Genomic DNA, 22,566 nt, shown 5'->3' on the forward strand with positions numbered 1-22,566 from the left:
TCTCAGCTCCTCATGGAGTGAGGAGGGAGAAGTAGTTCCTCTCAGCTCCTCATGGAGTGAGGAGGGAGAAGTAGTTCCTCTCAGCTCCTCATGGAGTGAAGAGGATGTAGGAGTCTTCTTCTCCACCTTGGAGAGAGAGGATGCAGGAGTGTGTCCCTCCCTGATCCCAGGCTAGGGTGAAGGAGGGTGAGGTGATGGTGGGAACTGTGAGTCTTCCCCATGGCGGGGTAAGCTTGTTCACTTGGCTGGCTAGCTAAGACCACCTGGAGCAGTGGAAGTAAAGCACCGTCCAGAAGTCCTGGGGCGTATGCAGAAGAGTGTGCTGCTATGCTGACTGACGCTGAATAAAGATCCTGCAATTATATCTCAGCCTAAGGTGTCAGGTCCTGGGCTGGGTGAAGGTATGTGTGTAGGGGTTGGTGCTGACGCCTATACGTGTGGGAGCCATCACTCACCTGCAGGAAGAGTTCCTGCCCCACCCCCGGAGTATCACTCACCTGCAGGAAGAGTTCCTGCCCTACCCCCGGAGTTTCACTCACCTGCAGGAAGAGTTCCTGCCCCACCCCCGGAGTATCACTCACCTGCAGGAAGAGCTCCTGCCCCACCCCCGGAGTATCATTCACCTGCAGGAAGAGCTCCTGCCCCACCCCCGGAGTATCACTCACCTGCAGGAAGAGCTCCTGCTCCACCCCCGGAGTATCACTCACCTGCAGGAATAGTTCCTGCCCCACCCCCGGAGTATCACTCACCTGCAGGAAGAGCTCCTGCCCCACCCCCGGAGTATCACTCACCTGCAGGAAGAGCTCCTGCCCCACCCCCGGAGTATCCCTCACCTGCAGGAAGAGTTCCTGCCCCACCCCCGGAGTATCACTCACCTGCAGGAAGAGATCCTGCCCCACCCCCGGAGTATCACTCACCTGCAGGAAGAGATCCTGCCCCACCCCCGGAGTATCACTCACCTGCAGGAAGAGCTCCTGCCCCACCCCCGGAGTATCCCTCACCTGCAGGAAGAGTTCCTGCCCCACCCCCGGAGTATCACTCACCTGCAGGAAGAGCTCCTGCCCCACCCCCGGAGTATCACTCACCTGCAGGAAAAGCTCCTGCCCCACCCCCGGAGTATCCCTCACCTGGAGGAAGAGCTCCTGCCCCACCCCCGGAGTATCCCTCACCTGCAGGAAGAGTTCCTGCCCCAACCCTGGAGTATCACTCACCTGCAGGAAGAGCTCCTGCCCCACCCCCGGAGTATCCCTCACCTGCAGGAAGAGTTCCTGCCCCACCCCCGGAGTATCACTCACCTGCAGGAAGAGCTCCTGCCCCACCCCCGGAGTATCACTCACCTGCAGGAATAGTTCCTGCCCCACCACCGGAGTATCACTCACCTGCAGGAAGAGCTCCTGCCCCACCCCCGGAGTATCACTCACCTGCAGGAATAGTTCCTGCCCCACCACCGGGGTATCACTCACCTGCAGGAAGAGCTCCTGCCCCGCCCCCGGAGTATCCCTCACCTGCAGGAAGAGTTCCTGCCCCACCCCTGGAGTATCACTCACCTGCAGGAAGAGCTCCTGCCCCACCCCCAGAGTATCACTCACCTGCAGGAATAGTTCCTGCCCCACCACCGGAGTATCACTCACCTGCAGGAAGAGCTCCTGCCCCACCCCCGGAGAATCACTCACCTGCAGGAATAGTTCCTGCCCCACCACCGGAGTATCACTCACCTGCAGGAAGAGCTCCTGCCCCACTCCCGGAGTATCCCTCACCTGCAGGAACAGTTCCTGCCCCACCCCCGGAGTATCACTCACCTGCAGGAAGAGCTCCTGCCCCACCCCCGGAGTATCACTCACCTGCAGGAATAGTTCCTGCCCCACCACCGGAGTATCACTCACCTGCAGGAAGAGCTCCTGCCCCGCCCCCGGAGTATCACTCACCTGCAGGAAGAGCTCCTGCCCCACCCCCTGAGTATCACTCACCTGCAGGAAGAGCTCCTGCCCCACCCCCAGAGTATCACTCACCTGCATGAAGAGCTCCTGCCCCACCCCCGGAGTATCACTCACCTGCAGGAATAGCTCCTGCCCCACCCCCGGAGTATCACTCACCTGCAGGAAGAGCTCCTGCCCCACCCCCGGAGTATCACTCACCTGCAGGAATAGTTCCTGCCCCGCCCCCTGAGTATCACTCACCTGCAGGAAGAGCTCCTGCCCCACCCCCTTAGTATCACTCACCTGCAGGAAGAGTTCCTGCCCCACCCCCGGAGTATCACTCACCTGCAGGAAGAGCTCCTGCCCCACACCCTGAGTATCACTCACCTGCAGGAAGAGCTCCTGCCCCACCACCGGAGTATAACTCACCTGCAGGAAGAGCTCCTGCCCCACCACCGGAGTATCACTCACCTGCAGGAATAGTTCCTGCCCCACCCCCTGAGTATCACTCACCTGCAGGAAGAGTTCCTGCCCTACCCCCGGAGTATCACTCACCTGCAGGAATAGTTCCTGCCCCACCCCCGGAGTATCACTCACCTGCAGGAAGAGCTCCTGCCCCGCCCCCGGAGTATCCCTCACCTGCAGGAAGAGTTCCTGCCCCACCACCGGAGTATCACTCACCTGCAGGAAGAGTTCCTGCCCCACCCCCGGAGTATCACTCACCTGCAGGAAGAGCTCCTGCCCCACCACCGGAGTATCACTCACCTGCAGGAAGAGTTCCTGCCCCACCCCCGGAGTATCACTCACCTGCAGGAATAGTTCCTGCCCCGCCCCCTGAGTATCACTCACCTGCAGGAAGAGCTCCTGCCCCACCCCCGGAGTATCACTCACCTGCAGGAATAGTTCCTGCCCCGCCCCCTGAGTATCACTCACCTGCAGGAATAGTTCCTGCCCCGCCCCCTGAGTATCACTCACCTGCAGGAATAGTTCCTGCCCCGCCCCCTGAGTATCACTCACCTGCAGGAAGAGTTCCTGCTCCACCCCCGGAGTATCACTCACCTGCAGGAAGAGTTCCTGCCCCACCCCCGGAATATCACTCACCTGCAGGAATAGTTCCTGCCCCACCCCCGGAGTATCACTCACCTGCAGGAAGAGCTCCTGCCCCACCCCCGGAGTATCACTCACCTGCAGGAAGAGCTCCTGCCCCACCCCCTTAGTATCACTCACCTGCAGGAAGAGCTCCTGCCCCACACCCGGAGTATCACTCACCTGCAGGAAGAGCTCCTGCCCCACCCCCGGAGTATCACTCACCTGCAGGAAGAGCTCCTGCCCCACCCCCTGAGTATCACTCACCTGCAGGAAGAGTTCCTGCCCCACCCCCGGAGTATCACTCACCTGTAGGAAGAGTTCCTGCCCCACCCCCGGAGTATCACTCACCTGTAGGAAGAGTTCCTGCCCCACCCCCGGAGTATCACTCACCTGCAGGAAGAGCTCCTGCCCCACCCCCGGAGTATCACTCACCTGCAGGAAGAGCTCCTGCCCCACCCCCTTAGTATCACTCACCTGCAGGAAGAGCTCCTGCCCCACACCCGGAGTATCACTCACCTGCAGGAAGAGCTCCTGCCCCACCCCCGGAGTATCACTCACTTGCAGGAAGAGCTCCTACCCCACCCCCTGAGTATCACTCACCTGTAGGAATAGTTCCTGCCCCACCCCCTGAGTATCACTTACCTGCAGGAAGAGCTCCTGCCCCACCCCCGGAGTATCACTCACCTGCAGGAATAGTTCCTACCCCGCCCCCGGAGTATCACTCACCTGCAGGAAGAGATCCTGCCCCACCCCCGGAGTATCCCTCACCTGCAGGAAGAGCTCCTGCCCCACCCCCGGAGTATCACTCACCTGCAGGAATAGTTCCTGCCCCGCCCCCTGAGTATCACTCACCTGCAGGAAGAGTTCCTGCCCCGCCCCCTGAGTATCACTCACCTGCAGGAAGAGTTCCTGCCCCACCCCCGGAGTATCACTCACCTGCCCCACCCCCGGAGTATCACTCACCTGTAGGAAGAGCTCCTGCCCCGCCCCCTGAGTATCACTCACCTGTAGGAATAGTTCCTGCCCCACCCCTGAGTATCACTCACCTGCAGGAATAGTTCCTGCCCCACCCCTGAGTATCACTCACCTGCAGGAAGAGCTCCTGCCCCACCCCCGGAGTATCACTCACTTGCAGGAAGAGCTCCTACCCCACCCCCTGAGTATCACTCACCTGTAGGAATAGTTCCTGCCCCACCCCCTGAGTATCACTCACCTGCAGGAAGAGCTCCTGCCCCACCCCCGGAGTATCACTCACCTGCAGGAATAGTTCCTACCCCGCCCCCGGAGTATCACTCACCTGCAGGAAGAGATCCTGCCCCACCCCCGGAGTATCCCTCACCTGCAGGAAGAGCTCCTGCCCCACCCCCGGAGTATCACTCACCTGCAGGAAGAGCTCCTGCCCCACCCCCGGAGTATCCCTCACCTGCAGGAAGAGTTCCTGCCCCACCCCCGGAGTATCACTCACCTGCAGGAAGAGATCCTGCCCCACCCCCGGAGTATCCCTCACCTGCAGGAAGAGCTCCTGCCCCACCCCCGGAGTATCACTCACCTGCAGGAATAGTTCCTGCCCCGCCCCCTGAGTATCACTCACCTGCAGGAAGAGTTCCTGCCCCGCCCCCTGAGTATCACTCACCTGCAGGAAGAGTTCCTGCCCCACCCCCGGAGTATCACTCACCTGCCCCACCCCCGGAGTATCACTCACCTGTAGGAAGAGCTCCTGCCCCGCCCCCTGAGTATCACTCACCTGTAGGAATAGTTCCTGCCCCACCCCTGAGTATCACTCACCTGTAGGAATAGTTCCTGCCCCACCCCTGAGTATCACTCACCTGCAGGAAGAGTTCCTGCCCCACCCCCGGAGTATCACTCACCTGCCCCACCCCCGGAGTATCACTCACCTGTAGGAATAGTTCCTGCCCCACACCCTGAGTATCACTCACCTGCAGGAAGAGCTCCTGCTCGGCATTCTCCGGCTTCTGCAGATCTTTAACCCCTCCCTGCCCAGGAGGGAAAGCAAGGAACAGGTAGAGGCTTTGAAGAAACACCTCCGGTAGACCAGTCCTGATGAGACTGCACAGGACCCCCTGGAAAACACAACACATGCCGTGCGCCTCAGCACATAGCCTCGCCTTCTACAGAGAGAGACCTCTGTATTCAGCCACAATGTCTTCTGTGGCCAGGCATGATTTTGGGGAGATGGAATATAGGGGAGAGTGGACAGAGGCAGGACAGGAGGGGACAGGAGTGTCACTGAGAGGGGACAGAGGCAGGACAGGAGGGGACAGGAGCGTCACTGTGAGAGGGGACAGGAATGTCACTGTTAGAAGGGACAGGAGTGTCACTGAGAGGGGACAGAGGCAGGACAGAGTGTCACTGAGGGGACAGACAGGACAGGAGTGTCACTGTGAGAGGGGACAGACAGGAGTGTCACTGTGAGAGGGGACAGACAGGACAGGAGTGTCACTGTGAGAGGGGACAGGAGCATCACTGTGAGAGGGGACAGGAGTGTCACTGAGACGGGACAGAGGCTGGACAGAGTGTCACTGAGAGGAGACAGGACAGGAGTCACTGTGAGAGGGGACAGACAGGACAGGAGCGTCACTGTGAGAGGGGACAGAGACAGGACAGGAGTGTCACTGTGAGAGGGGACAGGAGTGTCACTGAGAGAGGGGACAGGAGCATCACTGTGAGAGGGGACAGGAGTGTCACTGAGACGGGACAGAGGCTGGACAGAGTGTCACTGAGAGGAGACAGGACAGGAGTCACTGTGAGAGGGGACAGACAGGACAGGAGCGTCACTGTGAGAGGGGACAGAGACAGGACAGGAGTGTCACTGTGAGAGGGGACAGGAGTGTCACTGTGGGAGGGGACAGAGACGGAACAGGAGTGTCACTGTGAGAGGGGACAGAGACGGGGCAGGAGTGTCACTGTGAGAGGGGACAGAGACGGGGCAGGAGTGTCACTGTGAGAGGGGACAGAGAGGGGACAGGAGTGTCACTGTGAGAGGGGACAGGAGTGTCACTGAGAGGGGACAGAGACCGGACAGGAGTGTCACTGAGAGGGGACAGAGACAGGACAGGAGCGTCACTGTGAGAGGGGACAGAGACGGGACAGGAGCGTCACTGTGAGAGGGGACAGAGACGGAACAGGAGCGTCACTGTGAGAGGGGACAGAGAGGGAACAGGAGTGTCACTGAGAGGGGACAGAGATGGGACAGGAGTGTCACTGAGAGGGGACAGAGACTGGACAGGAGTGTCACTGTGAGAGGGGACAGAGACGGGACAGGAGCGTCACTGTGAGAGCAGACAGGGACAGGACAGGAGTGTCACTGGGGGGGGACAGGACAGGAGTGTCACTGTGAGAGGGGACAGACACGGGACAGGAGTGTCACTGTGAGAGGGGACAGACACGGGACAGGAGTGTCACTGAGAGGGGACAGGAGTGTCACTGAGAGGGGACAGAGATGGGACAGAGACGGGACAGGAGTGTCCCTGTGAGAGGGGACAGAGACGGGACAGGAGTGTCACTGAGAGGGGACAGGAGTGTCACTGTGAGAGGGGACAGACACGGGACAGAGTGTCTGTGAGAGGGGACAGAGACGGGACAGGAGTGTCACTGAGAGGGGACAGAGACGAGACAGGAGCGTCACTGTGAGAGGGGACAGAAACAGGACAGGAGTGTCACTGTGAGAGGGGACAGAGACGGGACAGGAGTGTCACTGTGAGAGGGGAGAGGAGTGTCACTGAGAGGGGACAGAGACAGGACAGGAGTGTCCCTGTGAGAGGGGACAGAGGCGGGACAGGAGTGTCACGGGGAGAGAGGTAATACAAGGCGGTTATATGGGGCAATAGGAGGAGTTATAGGGAGAGGTTATATGGGGGAATAGGAGGGTTATAGGGAGGTTATATGGGTAATATGAGGGGTTGTAGGGAGGTTACAGTATATGGGGGAATAGGAGGAGTTATAGGGAGCGGTTATATGGGTAATATGAGGGGTTATAGGGAGCAGTTATATGGGTAATAGGAGGAGTTATAGGGAGCGGTTATATGGGTAATATGAGGGGTTATAGGGAGCAGTTATATGGGGGAATAGGAGGAGTTATAGGGAGCGGTTATATGGGTAATATGAGGGGTTATAGGGAGCAGTTATATGGGTAATAGGAGGAGTTATAGGGAGCGGTTATATGGGTAATATGAGGGGTTATAGGGAGCAGTTATATGGGTAATATGAGGGGTTATAGGGAGCGATTATATGGGGTAATAGGAGGAGTTATAGGGAGGTTATATTGGGTAATATGAGCGGTTATATGGGGTAATAGGAGGAGTTATAGGGAGGGGTTATATGGGTAATAGGAGGAGTTAGAGGGAGGTTATATGGGGTAATAGGAGGAGTTAGAGGGAGCGGGTATATGGGGTAATAGGAGGAGTTAGAGGGAGCGGGTATATGGGGTAATAGGAGGAGTTATAGGGAGCGGTTATATGGGGTAATAGGAGGGGTTATAGGGAGCGGTTATATGGGGTAATCCTTCTCTGGGTATAATATTGGCACACTGCAGCATGTACAGCGTGTTGCTCCCAGCTCCGGGTTAGGACAGTAACGTCTCCGTGAAGGTGAATCTTTAAAGCGTGCAGCATTGAGCTTACACTAAGGTAACCCTACTGCGAGTGCCTAGGAGGCACCTCGGTGCCGCACACACTCACGCCCTGCTACCTGTATGCTGCTTACCTGGCCTGTCTGGGACAGGAGGGTAACCCTACTGCGAGTGCCTAGGAGGCACCTCGGTGCCGCACACTCACGCCCTGTTACCTGTACGCTGCTTACCTGGCCTGTCTGGGACAGGAGGGTAACCCTACTGCGAGTGCCTAGGAGGCACCTCGGTGCCGCACACACTCACGCCCTGTTACCTGTACGCTGCATACCTGGCCTGTCTGGGACAGGAAGGTAACCCTACTGCGAGTGCCTAGGAGGCACCTCGGTGCCGCGCACACTCACGCCCTGTTACCTGTACGCTGCATACCTGGCCTGTCTGGGACAGGAAGGTAACCCTACTGCGAGTGCCTAGGAGGCACCTCGGTGCCGCGCACACTCACGCCCTGTTACCTGTACGCTGCTTACCTGGCCTGTCTGGGACAGGAGGTGGACTGATTTGAGGAGCAGGTTCCCGGACACCCCTTCCTCTGTCCCCTGTAGGAAGCCGGTGAGAGAGAGACGCGCTGCTCCTGCATAGAGAGAGACGCGGGTCACTTCTATATGTGGGATCCCTTTGTAAGATCACAGAGGGATCACAGGCCCCAGAAAAGATCCTAACATTCCTGTACTAATTAGAGAGAGAAGCCGGAAACCCCAACGGGGAAACCCTTCTGAATTGAGAAACCATAACCTATATGAATCGGGGACCCCCCCTCCCGATATGAGTGGGGACCCCCCCTCCCGATATGAGTGGGTACCCCCCACCCCTGTCCCCCCCGATATGTGTGCTCCCCCCCGATATGAGTGCCCCCACCCCCCGATATGAGTGGGGACCCCCCCAATATGAGTGCCCCCACCCCCAGGATATGATTGCCCCCACCCCCCAGATATGAGTGCCCCCACCCCCCGATATGAGTGGGGGGGCCCCCAATATGAGTGCCCCCACCCCCTGATATGAGTGGGGGGCCCCCCAATATGAGTGCCCCCACCCCCGATATGAGTGCCCCCACCCCCCGATACGAGTGCCCCCCCCACACCCCGCGATCGCTCACCTGCCGGCTTGTTGGAGATTCTCTTTCTCATTTCCACCGCGAGCAGCGCCCCCAGCTCCCCGGCCATGAGCTGGATGTGGGGGGCAGACAGGACCCCCGGGGTCTGCTCACACGCCTGCAATGGGATTACTTCATTAACCCTTTGCAGAGCCAACACACTGCCCACCACCCTGACTATGGAAGGCATAGAGATGTGCAGAAATGTATCCCCCTCTGTACCCCCCTCTTTACCTGTATCCCCCTCTGCACTCTGTACCTGTACCCCCCTCTGTACCCTCCTCTGTACCTGTACGCACCTCTGCACTCTGTACCTGTACCCCCCTCTGTACCTTCTTTATCCCCCTCTGTACCTTCTTTATCCCCCTCTGTACCTGTACCCCCCTCTGTACCTGTACCCCCCTCTGTACCTTCTTTATCCCCCTCTGTACCTGTACCCCCCTCTGTACCTGTACCCCCCTCTGTACCTTCTGTATCCCCCTCTGTACCTGTACCCCCCTCTGTACCCTCTGTATCCCCCTCTGTACCTGTACGCCCCTCTGCACTCTGTACCTGTACCCCCCTCTGTACCCTCTGTATCCCCCTCTGTACCTGTACGCACCTCTGCACTCTGTACCTGTACCCCCCTCTGTACCTGTACCCCCCTCTGTACCTTCTGTATCGCCTTCCTGTACATGTATCCCCCCCTATATCTATATCCCCCTCCCTGTACCTATATCCCCCTCCCTGTACCTGTATCCCCCTACCTGTACCTGTATCCCCCTCCCTGTACCTGTATCCCCCTGTACCTATATCCCCCTCCCTGTACCTATATCCCCCTCCCTGTACCTATATCCCCCTCCCTGTACCTGTATCCCCCTCCCTGTACCTATATCCCCCTCCCTGTACCTGTATCCCCTTCCTGTACCTGTCCCCCCCTGTACCTGTATCCCCTACCTGTATCCCCTGTACCTGTCCCCCCCTGTACCTGTAACCCCCCTGTACCTGTATCCCCCCCTGTACCTGAATCCCCCCTGTACCTGTATCCCCCCCTGTACCTCCCGCTGTACCGGTATCCCCCCTGTACCTGTATCACCCCCTGTACCTGTATCCCCTTCCTGTACCTGTATCACCCCCTTTACCTGTATCCCCTTCCTGTACCTGTCCCCCTCCCTGTACCTGTATCCCCCCCTATAGATTATATGGGGGAGGAGTTATAGGGAGCGGTTATATGGGGAAATAGGAGGAGACACACAGAGAGGGGGGGACTCAGAGAGAGAGGAGGGGACACGGACAATGTGGGGGACAGAGGGACAATGGGGGGACAGAGGGACAATGGGGGGGGACAGAGAGAAAGAGAGGGGGTCACAGAGAGAGAGAGGGGACACAGAGAGAGGGGACACAGAGAGAGAGAGGGGACACAGAGAGAGAGAGAGGGGGGACACAGAATGGTATTAGTGCACGTGACACGTACAGGATGGGATTAGCGCAAAGGATAAAATTAGCGCACGCGATACGTGTAAGGGATAAGATTAGCGCGCGATACATGCAAGGGATCAAATTAGCGCACGTGAAATGTGGATGGGATTAGCGCACGCGACACGCACAGGATGGGATTAGCGCGCGCTCACAGGATGGGATTAGCGCACGCTCACAGGATGGGATTAGCGCGCGCTCACAGGATGGGATTAGCGCGCGCTCACAGGATGGGATTAGCGCGCGCTCACAGGATGGGATTAGCGCGCGCTCACAGGATGGGATTAGCGCGCGCTCACAGGATGGGATTAGCGCGCGCTCACAGGATGGGATTAGCGCGCGCTCACAGGATGGGATTAGCGCGCGCTCACAGGATGGGATTAGCGCGCGCTCACGGGATGGGATTAGCGCGCGCTCACGGGATGGGATTAGCGCGCGCTCACGGGATGGGATTAGCGCACCTTGAGGAAGAGAGGGAGGAGCCCAGACAGGCGCAGTCTTTGCTGCGAGAGGATCAGGAACGGGCAGGACTGCTTGTAATCCTGAAACTGTTTGCCCAAAGTTTCCCAGAGCGCCAGCGGGCACGAGAGATTGGGGGGCGGCCGGGCATCGGGGTCCTCATTCTGAGTCTCCGCTCCGTTCTCTGGGTCATCTGGGCTCCTGGAGACGGGGTTTCCACCTGTGGGACTGGGGTCCGACCCCTCCCCCTCCTGGGTAACAGCGTCACTCATCTGTAACACACCTTATAGTGAGCGGGGTGTCCCAAACTATAACACAACTCCATATACCCCCTCCTATTACCCCATATAACCCCTCCCTATTACTCCTCCTATTACCCATATACCCCCTCCATATACCTCCTCCTATTACCCCATATAACCCCTCCTATTACCCCATATAACCGCTCCTTATAACTCCTCCTATTACCCCATATAACCCCTCCTGTTACCCCTCCCTATAACTCCTCCTATTACCCCATATAACCCCTCCCTATAACTCCTCCTATTACCCCATATAACCCCTCCTATTAGCCCATATAACCGCTCCTTATAACTCCTCCTATTACCCCATATAACCCCTCCTATTACCCGCTCCCTATAACTCCTCCTATTACCCCATATACCCGCTCCCTATAACCTCCTATTACCCCATATAACCTCTCCCTATAACTCCTCCTATTACCCCATATACCCCCTCCCTATAACTCCTCCAGGATGGGCTGCAGGTGAGCTCCTGCAGGGGAGCCAGGATAACCTTAGACCCAGGGGTTGGTGACTGTGTGTTGGAGATGGAAGTAGGAGAGGCCGCAGGCTGCAGCAGTGGTGTAGGCCTTGGTGAGGCTGAATGCAAGGTACAGGAGAGTTTGGAGAGAAAGGAAGGGGCAGAACAGAATCTGCTTAAGAAAGAAGAGAAACGAGCTTTATTGAAGAAGTATAACAGGAAGGTAGAAGAATTGGAAATAGAAAATATTAAAGTAAAGAGATGTCGTGGTCGTGAGGTAGACACGCGCAAGAAGCAAATAAATCATCTGCATGTTGAATTAACCCGGTTGGAGGGTGAGATTGCTAAAATAACAGGGGTTCCAGTCAAACAGAAACGTTCCCTTTTAAAAACTATTGAAATGCTAACCCACAGTGCTGAACAGGTGCTGAGCAAAGTGCCAAGCAGGGTGCAGAGCAAAATGCTGAGCAGGGTGCAGAGCAAAGTGCAGAACAGGGTGCAGAGCAAAATGCTGAGCTGGGTGCAGAGCAAAGTGCAGAACAAGGCGCAGATTCATATTGTGGAAACGGAAGCCAAAACCCCATTAAATGCTCACAAGAAAAGATAAGTTTGGTGACGCCTACAAGAAGTGGGAGAGAAACTAGATCCCAGAACAAGTCTGCAAAGTCTAAAGATAAAACAGAGAACTTATCCCAGGAAAATTCTGATTCAGATCCTGACAGTTTAATTCCACCAACTGCCAAGAAAACCCCAAAGGGTAAAGTTGCAAAAAAAAAGAAAGCAAAGGACCGGAAGCTAAATGTTTCCACAGGAGAAGGTAACAGCCCTGTAAAACTCACCTCAGGGTGTATCAGACTGTGAGCAAGGATCTGTTCCAGAGCTTCCAGCATCCCAGGGGTTAATAGCAGAAGCAGCAGAAGATCTGATTAAAAGACCATTGCATGCAAAGAAAGCAGCAGACACCTGTGATGTTGGGTTATCTCAGACTCCCACGCTGGGAGAAGTTAAAGAAATTACAAAGAAATCTGGAGAGCAGCAAAGCAAGAACCTAGAAAATCTGAGAGGAGATCAGCTAGAAATGGAGTTTGTACCTGAGAGCAGTGAGCCAGAGAACCCATGCTTACCTGGACTTACAGAACCACCCCCCTGCTTATTAGCTGGTCGTGGGATTCAGAACTCTGAGAGAGGACAGCAGGTGGTAATCAGCAGCAATGGAGACAGCATTAACCCTGTAATGCCTGGGAGTGAAGTTAAGGTTGTAGAGACTGAAAGTGCTGCTCCTATCCAAACAGTTCCTGATAGAGTGGCCCAATCAGAAGATGGGGTAAAGCAAAGTAATGGCATCAAGGTAACCCCAGTTCATACAGCACCCCCTTCAGCCTGGAGTGGGAGATCCTTTGTGAGCGCTGTGACCAGAAATGCACAACCTTTAAAAAGGAGGAACGTGGTAAAGTTGAGATATAAGGGCGCAGAGGAGATGAAGCCTGACAGGATTTTTGTAGGAAAACATCTATTGAAAGAATCTTTGGGCTTCAGTGCAGATGATATTTACGCCCTTATCCATGTTCATGCGAATACGATGTCAGCTTTAAGAGACCTCAGGTTCCCCGGGGTCCCCGCCTAGTTTGGAACTAATGGACGTACCTTTGGGGGAGGAGGAGAAGCGGACTGGGGAAAGACAGCGCAGTTGCGCCACCGAGGGTATTTCCCGGGGTGGGGGGGAATTGGGTAAGGCAGCGGTGGGTCGGTGGTTGCCTCCTGCGACCGAGAAACCGAAAAGAAGGCCCCGGGATCATCACGGTGGTCCTTGCCACGGTCGGCACGGACATCGGGGGTATTTTCGTGGGGGGATGCGGAAGAAAGTGACTCAGGGGATTCGCACCGCTTTAAAGAACACCGGTGGTGGGCCCCACTCTTTGAAGGCCCACCCAATAGTCCAGTACTGGGCCGTACGCGGATGGCTAATTACACCCCATTGTGGAGGGCAGCATGGCCCACCGTACAATAAAGATGCTCTTAATTACCAACCCTCTTGTGTACATGTGTGGAGTGATTGTACAGAGAGGAGCACCACAGAGGAGTTCCTCGCCAGGACCATCCCCGAGTGACCGAAGGGACCCTGATGAGGTGGAGGCGCTGCACTGGATCTAGGTAGGACTCAAGCCCACTACCTCAGCTGCCTGTCTGGACGGGTCCTCCCCACCCACCATCATGCGGGAGACTCAGGAGTCCTGTTGCCCACAGGTGCACCACCAGACACTACCACACTGTAATGGGGACTGGTTAGACCACAGGGGCCAATGTGAGATTGGGTGGGTCAGGCCAAGTCACAAAAACCGTTACATAAGCATGTCTTGTGATGTTCTATAATGCAACTTGTGCCACTCCTTGGGCCACGAGAGGGCAAGTTGTACAAACATCAGATGTAATTTATGCGATAAATTTGGACATTCATACACGAATTGCGCAGAAGCCTGGCATAATATTTCAAAAGTATGGGAGCAGGAAGTGGACTTCGAAGACAATGAAGCACTTTATGACCGGGCTCTGAAAGTTGCAGACAGAATATGTCTGGATCCGCCTGCAGATGGGGTTGGTCTGGTTCAGCCTAGGGATGGCGCTTGCTTAGATCCTCCTGGGGACGGAGCTTGTCCTGGACCACCTGTGGATGCAGTTTGCCCAGATACACTTACAGAAGAAACAATTATTGTGAGTGTAAACAAGGCCCAGGAAATGTCAGAAGACCCCTTAGAAGGATCCTCCTCAAATCTACTCCCAGCAGGGGAACAATCTGGGGAATCAGATGATCCTACTTTGATGGAAACCCAAGTGAGGGAAAATAATAATAAAGAAAAAGAAAGTGAGCAGCTTTGGGCACAGGGAAAAAAGAAAAGGAAGAAGAGCATGGTGAAAAAACTTGGAGGGACTCTTTGACGTCCTGCAGGTCCCGCTGGTAAAGTTCCTCAGGTAGCTATGAAAAACCGTTTTTCTGCTCTCAGACAGGATTGGGGGTCAAGAGCTGAGGACTCCGACGATGAAGAGGAACTTTCCTTATCCGAAGAGGAACATACTATGGATGTTTCCAGAGTGACAGACTCGGACATGATCCCACCTTCAGTGACCGTCAAGAGGTTTGGGTCATTGGGGGATAATGTGGGGAAAAAGAAAAAGTAATACCGTGTGGTTTTTTTTTTGAGGGGGGGGGGCTTAAAATGTTTGTTCATTAATTAATCCTTTAAAGGTAGCAGCTATTAATGCTATAGTTAAGGCTTTTATTTAGTTTCAATTAAAATGTGTATAAAAGGAATGTGAAGTTGCTGTTGAGGTGAAAGGTGGAACAAATGCTGAGTTAATATTGATATAATATAAGTTTGTACATAATGTGCAGGTTTTTTTTTGTTTGAAATGTTTTTCTATGGAATGTAATGTTGGAATTTTTTTTCAATAAAAAGAGTTCCTCCTATTCCCTTATATAACCTCTCCCTATAACTCCTCCTATTACCCCATATACCCGCTCCCTATAACTCCTCCTATTACCCCATATACCCCCTCCCTATAACTCCTCCAATTACCCCATATAACCTCTCCCTATAACTCCTCCTATTACCCCATATAACCTCTCCCTATAACTCCTCCTATTATCCCATATAACCTCTCCCTATAACTCCTCCTATTACCCCATATACCCGCTCCCTATAACTCCTCCTATTACCCCATATACCCCCTCCCTATAACTCCTCCAATTACCCCATATAACCTCTCCCTATAACTCCTCCTATTACCCCATATAACCTCTCCCTATAACTCCTCCTATTACCCCATATAACCTCTCCCTATAACTCCTCCTATTACCCCATATAACCTCTCCCTATAACTCCTCCTATTACCCCATATAACCTCTCCCTATAACTCCTCCTATTACCCCATATAACCTCTCCCTATAACTCCTCCTATTACCCCATATAACCGCTCCCTATAACTCCTCCTATTCCCCCATATAACCCCTCCCTATAACTCCTATTACCCCATATACCCCCTCCCTATAACTCCTCATATTACCCCATATAACCTCTCCCTACAACTCCTCATATTACCCCATATAACCTCTCCCTATAACTCCTCCTATTACCCCATATAACCTCTCCCTATAACTCCTCCTATTACCCCATATAACCTCTCCCTATAACTCCTCCTATTATCCCATATAACCTCTCCCTATAACTCCTCCTATTACCCCATATAACCTCTCCCTATAACTCATGCAATTGCCCCATATACCCCCTCCCTATAACTCCTGCTATTGCCCCATATACCCCCTCCCTATAACTCCTGCTATTGCCCCATATACCCCCTCCCTGTTACTCCTGCTATTACCGCATATACCCCCTCCGTTACTCCTGCTATTACCCCATATACCCCCTCTCTGTTACTCCTGCTATTACCCCATATACCCCCTCCCTATAACTCCTGCTATTGCCCCATATACCCCCTCCCTGTTACTCCTGCTATTACCCCATATACCCCCTCCCTGTTACTCCTGCTATTACCCCATATACCCCCTCTCTGTTACTCCTGCTATTACCCCATATACCCCCTCTCTGTTACTCCTGCTATTACCCCATATACCCCCTCTCTGTTACTCCTGCTATTACCCCATATACCCTCTCCCTATAACTCCTGCTATTGCCCCATATACCCCCTCCCTATAACTCCTGCTATTGCCCCATATACCCCCTCCCTGTTACTCCTGCTATTGCCCCATATACCCCCTCTCTGTTACTCCTGCTATTACCCCATATACCCCCTCCCTGTTACTCCTGCTATTGCCCCATATACCCCCTCTCTGTTACTCCTGCTATTACCCCATATACCCCCTCTCTGTTACTCCTGCTATTACCCCATATACCCCCTCTTTGTTACTCCTGCTATTACCCCATATACCCCCTCTCTGTTACTCCTGCTATTACCCCATATACCCCCTCGTTGTTACTCCTGCTATTACCCCATATACCCCCTCTCTGTTACTCCTGCTATTACCCCATATACCCCCTCCCTGTTACTCCTGCTATTACCCCATATACCCCCTCCCTGTTACTCCTGCTATTACCCCATATACCCCCTCTCTGTTACTCCTGCTATTACCCCATATACCCCCTCCCTGTTACTCCTGCTATTACCCCATATACCCCCTCTCTGTTACTCCTGCTATTACCCCATATACCCCCTCCCTGTTACTCCTGCTATTACCCCATATACCCCCTCCCTGTTACTCCTGCTATTACCCCATATACCCCCTCCCTGTTACTCCTGCTATTACCCCATATACCCCCTCCCTGTTACTCCTGCTATTACCCCATATACCCCCTCTCTGTTACTCCTGCTATTACCCCATATACCCCCTCCCTGTTACTCCTGCTATTACCCCATATACCCCCTCCCTGTTACTCCTGCTATTACCCCATATACCCCCTCTCTGTTACTCCTGCTATTACCCCATATACCCCCTCCCTGTTACTCCTGCTATTACCCCATATACCCCTCTCTGTTACTCCTGCTATTACCCCATATACCCCCTCCCTGTTACTCCTGCTATTACCCCATATACCCCCTCCCTGTTACTCCTGCTATTACCCCATATACCCCCTCCCTGTTACTCCTGCTATTACCCCATATACCCCCTCCCTGTTACTCCTGCTATTACCCCATATACCCCCTCCCTGTTACTCCTGCTATTGCCCCATATACCCCCTCTCTGTTACTCCTGCTATTACCCCATATACCGCCTCTCTGTTATACTGCTATTACCCCATATACCCCCTCTCTGTTACTCCTGCTATTACCCCATATACCCCCTCCCTATAACTCCTGCTATTGCCCCATATACCCCCTCCCTGTTACTCCTGCTATTACCCCATATACCCCCTCTCTGTTACTCCTGCTATTACCCCATATACCCCCTCTCTGTTACTCCTGCTATTACCCCATATACCCCCTCCCTGTTACTCCTGCTATTACCCCATATACCCCCTCCCTGTTACTCCTGCTATTACCCCATATACCCCCTCCCTGTTACTCCTGCTATTACCACATATACCCCCTCTCTGTTACTCCTGCTATTACCCCATATACCCCCTCCCTGTTACTCCTGCTATTGCCCCATATACCCCCTCCCTGTTACTCCTGCTATTACCCCATATACCCCCTCCCTGTTACTCCTGCTATTACCCCATATACCCCCTCCCTGTTACTCCTGCTATTACCACATATACCCCCTCTCTGTTACTCCTGCTATTACCCTATATACCCCCTCCCTGTTACTCCTGCTATTGCCCCATATACCCCCTCTCTGTTACTCCTGCTATTACCCCATATACCCCCTCCCTGTTACTCCTGCTATTACCCCATATACCCCCTCCCTGTTACTCCTGCTATTACCCCATGTACCCCCTCCCTGTTACTCCTGCTATTACCCCATATACCCCCTCCCTGTTACTCCTGCTATTACCCCATATACCCCCTCCCTGTTACTCCTGCTATTACCCCATATACCCCCTCCCTGTTACTCCTGCTATTGCCCCATATACCCCCTCCCTGTTACTCCTGCTATTACCCCATATACCCCCTCCCTGTTACTCCTGCTATTACCCCATGCTGGGGTGCTGTGCTTGGTCCCTGTGCGACCCGACCCCGTGCAATGCAGCCTGGCAGAGAATGTGTTAATAAATGAGTGGCGGCCCGCAGGTGATGAGCAGTGGCACTGAGCGTGGTACTGAGCGTGGCACTGAGCGTGGTACCGAGCGTGGCACCGAGCGTGGCAAACCCCGGACTTCCACTTCTTTATTTAAAGAAACAGTACGCCATTGTGTTATTAGGACTGTTACTCTTATATACAGTACATATACATTTATATTAGGAGCGGCCAACTCCAGCCCTCAGGGGCCACCAACAGGTCAGGTTTTCAGGAGATCCCTGCTTCAGCACAGGTGGCTCAATCAGTCTCTGCTTCAGCAGTTGGCTCAGTCTGCTTCAGCACAGGAGGCTCAATCAGTGGCTAAGTCTTTGACTGAGCACTGATTGAGCCACCTGTGCTGAAGCAGGGATATCCTGAAAACCCGACCTGTTGGTGGCCCCGGGTGTATATCTAAGTAACACATTAACCCCGCAACACTGTCTCCTGGAACGCGCTGCAAAGGCCTCTCTGGCACTAAAGGGGTTAATAGAAAGTGCCGCCCAGCAGGGTAGGTCCTGTGTGATAGTGTGAGCGGGTTTACCTGAGAGGCCGGCGCCGGAGAGAAGGAGTCCAGGTGTGACAGTGTGACCGGCACCGGAGAGAAGGAGTCCGGGTGTGACAGTGTGACCGGCGCCGGAGAGAAGGGCTCCGGGTGTGACAGTGTGACCGGCACCGCGAGCTGCGACTTCCTGATACAAATGCAGAAGTGGGACGTTGGAAATGGGCGTGTGAGGAGAGAGGCACCCGAGCGTGTCTAATACACAGAGCACGTCTAATACACAGAGCGCAGGGGGTATCTACAATACACAGAGCGCAGGGGGGTATCTACAATACACAGAGCGCAGGGGGTATCTACAATACACAGAGCGCAGGGGGTATCTACAATACACAGAGCGCAGGGCGGTATCTACAATACATAGAGCGCAGGGGGGTATCTACAATACACAACGCAGGGGGTATCTACAATACACAGAGCACAGGGGGGTATCTACAATACACAGAGCGCAGGGGGTATCTACAATACACAGAGCGCAGGGGGTATCTACAATACACAGAGCGCAGGGGGGTATCTACAATACACAGAGTGCAGGGGGTATCTACAATACACAGAGCGCAGGGGGGTATCTACAATACACAGAGCGCAGGGGGTATCTACAATACACAGAGCGCAGGGGGGTATCTACAATACACAACGCAGGGGGTATCTACAATACACAGAGCGCAGGGGGGTATCTACAATACACAGAGCGCAGGGGGGGTACCTCTAATACACAGAGCGCAGGGGGTACCTCTAATACACAGAGCGCAGGGGGTACCTCTAATACACAGAGCGCAGGGGGCACCTCTAATACACAGAGAGCAGAGGGTATGTCTTATACACAGAGAGCAGGGGGGGTGTCTAATACACAGAGAGCAGGGGGTATGTCTAATACACAGAGCGCAGGGGGTATGTCTAATACACAGGGAGCAGGGGGCACCTCTAATACACAGAGCCAGAGGGGGTACCTCTAATACACAGAGCCAGAGGTGGTACCTCTAATACACAGAGCGCAGGGGTTATCTACAATACACAGAGCGCAGGGGGTATCTACAATACACAGAGCGCAGGGGGTATCTACAATACACAGAGCGCAGGGGGTATCTACAATACACAGAGCGCAGGGGGTATCTACAATACACAGAGCGCAGGGGGTATCTACAATATACAGAGAGAAGGGGGTATCTACAATACACAGAGCGCAGGGGGTATCTACAATACACAGAGCGCATGGGATACCTACAATACACAGCGCGCAGGGGGTATCTACAATACACAGAGCGCAGGGGGGTACCTCTAATACACAGAGCGCAGGGGGGAACCTCTAATACACAGAGCGCAGGGGGGTACCTCTAATACACAGAGCGCAGGGGGGTACCTCTAATACACAGAGCGCAGGGGGGTACCTGTAATACACAGAGCGCAGGGGGGTACCTCTAATACACAGAGCGCAGGGGGGTACCTCTAATACACAGAGCGCAGGGGGATACCTGTAATATACAGAGCGCAGGGGGGTATCTGTAATATACAGAGCGCAGGGGGGTACCTGTAATATACAGAGCGCAGGGGGGTACCTGTAATATACAGAGCGCAGGGGGGTACCTGTAATATACAGAGCGCAGGGGGGTACCTGTAATATACAGAGCGCAGGGGGGTACCTGTAATATACAGAGCGCAGGGGGGTACCTGTAATATACAGAGCGCAGGGGGGTACCTGAAATATACAGAGCGTAGGGGGGTACCTGTAATATACAGAGCGCAGGGGGTACCTGTAATATACAGAGCGCAGGGGGGTACCTGTAATATACAGAGCGCAGGGGGGTACCTGTAATATACAGAGAGCAGGGGGGTACCTGTAATATACAGAGCGCAGGGGGGTACCTGTAATATACAGAGCGCAGGGAGGTACCTGTAATATACAGAGCGCAGGGGGGTACCTGTAATATACAGAGAGCAGGGGGGTACCTGTAATATACAGAGCGCAGGGGGGTACCTGTAATATACAGAGCGCAGGGAGGTACCTGTAATATACAGAGCGCAGGGGGGTACCTGTAATATACAGAGCGCAGGGGGGTACCTGTAATATACAGAGCGCAGGGGGGTACCTGTAATATACAGAGCGCAGGGGGGTACCTGTAATATACAGAGCGCAGGGGGTACCTGTAATACACAGAGCGCAGGGGGGTACCTGTAATATACAGAGCGCAGGGGGGTACCTGTAATATACAGAGCGCAGGGGGGTACCTGTAATATACAGAGCGCAGGGGGGTACCTGTAATATACAGAGCGCAGGGGGGTACCTGTAATACACAGAGCGCAGGGGGGTACCTGTAATACACAGAGCGCAGGGGGGTACCTGTAATATACAGAGCGCAGGGGGTACCTGTAATATACAGAGCGCAGGGGGGTACCTGTAATATACAGAGCGCAGGGGGTACCTGTAATATACAGAGCGCAGGGGGGTACCTGTAATATACAGAGCGCAGGGGGTACCTGTAATACACAGAGCGCAGGGGGGTACCTGTAATATACAGAGCGCAGGGGGGTACCTGTAATACACAGAGCGCAGGGGGGTACCTGTAATATACAGAGCGCAGGGGGTACCTGTAATATACAGAGCGCAGGGGGGTACCTGTAATATACAGAGCGCAGGGGGGTACCTGTAATATACAGAGCGCAGGGGGGTACCTGTAATATACAGAGCGCAGGGGGTACCTGTAATATACAGAGCGCAGGGGGGTACCTGTAATATACAGAGCGCAGGGGGTTACCTGTAATATACAGAGCGCAGGGGGGTACCTGTAATATACAGAGCGCAGGGGGTACCTGTAATATACAGAGCGCAGGGGGGTACCTGTAATACACAGAGCGCAGGGGGGTACCTCTAATACACAGAGCGCAGGGGGGTACCTGTAATATACAGAGCGCAGGGGGGTACCTGTAATACACAGAGCGCAGGGGGGTACCTCTAATACACAGAGCGCAGGGGGGTACCTGTAATATACAGAGCGCAGGGGGGTACCTGTAATATACAGAGCGCAGGGGGTACCTGTAATATACAGAGCGCAGGGGGGTACCTGTAATACACAGAGCGCAGGGGGGTACCTCTAATACACAGAGCGCAGGGGGGTACCTGTAATATACAGAGCGCAGGGGGGTACCTGTAATATACAGAGAGCAGGGGGGTACCTGTAATATACAGAGCGCAGGGGGGTACCTGTAATATACAGAGAGCAGGGGGGTACCTGTAATATACAGAGCGCAGGGGGGTACCTGAAATATACAGAGCGCAGGGGGGTACCTGTAATACACAGAGCGCAGGGGGTACCTGTAATATACAGAGCGCAGGGGGTACCTGTAATATACAGAGCGCAGGGGGTACCTGTAATATACAGAGCGCAGGGGGGTACCTGTAATATACAGAGCGCAGGGGGGTACCTGTAATACACAGAGCGCAGGGGGGTACCTGTAATATACAGAGCGCAGGGGGGTACCTGTAATATACAGAGCGCAGGGGGTACCTGTAATATACAGAGCGCAGGGGGTACCTGTAATATACAGAGTGCAGGGGGGTACCTGTAATATACAGAGCGCAGGGGGGTACCTGTAATATACAGAGCGCAGGGGGGTACCTGTAATATACAGAGCGCAGGGGGGTACCTGTAATATACAGAGCGCAGGGAGGTACCTGTAATATACAGAGCGCAGGGGGGTACCTGTAATATACAGAGAGCAGGGGGGTACCTGTAATATACAGAGCGCAGGGGGTACCTGTAATATACAGAGCGCAGGGGGGTACCTGTAATACACAGAGCGCAGGGGGGTACCTGTAATATACAGAGCGCAGGGGGGTACCTGTAATATACAGAGCGCAGGGGGTAC

At 54.3% G+C, this 22,566-nt stretch overlaps 1 protein-coding gene across 1 annotated transcript in view; it reads right to left on the minus strand.

The window, feature by feature from the left end:
* The window catches only part of LOC142485863 (WD repeat- and FYVE domain-containing protein 4-like), a gene marked incomplete at its 3' end in the record, with an annotated part of 167,128 nt that extends 148,357 nt beyond the window's left edge, over positions 1 to 18,771 (minus strand). Inside the window, exons 1-5 of the mRNA XM_075584575.1 lie at positions 18,688 to 18,771; positions 10,657 to 10,926; positions 8,744 to 8,858; positions 8,118 to 8,221; positions 4,943 to 5,086 (exon numbers count right to left, since the gene is read on the minus strand). Of these exons, the coding sequence (XP_075440690.1) occupies positions 4,943 to 5,086; positions 8,118 to 8,221; positions 8,744 to 8,858; positions 10,657 to 10,926 (633 nt within the window). The remainder of the gene's footprint in view (positions 1 to 4,942; positions 5,087 to 8,117; positions 8,222 to 8,743; positions 8,859 to 10,656; positions 10,927 to 18,687) is intronic.
* Positions 18,772 to 22,566: the final 3,795 nt, after the last annotated feature.

Source organism: Ascaphus truei, unplaced genomic scaffold, assembly GCF_040206685.1.
Source record: "Ascaphus truei isolate aAscTru1 unplaced genomic scaffold, aAscTru1.hap1 HAP1_SCAFFOLD_656, whole genome shotgun sequence".
NCBI classification, from domain to species: domain Eukaryota; kingdom Metazoa; phylum Chordata; class Amphibia; order Anura; family Ascaphidae; genus Ascaphus; species Ascaphus truei.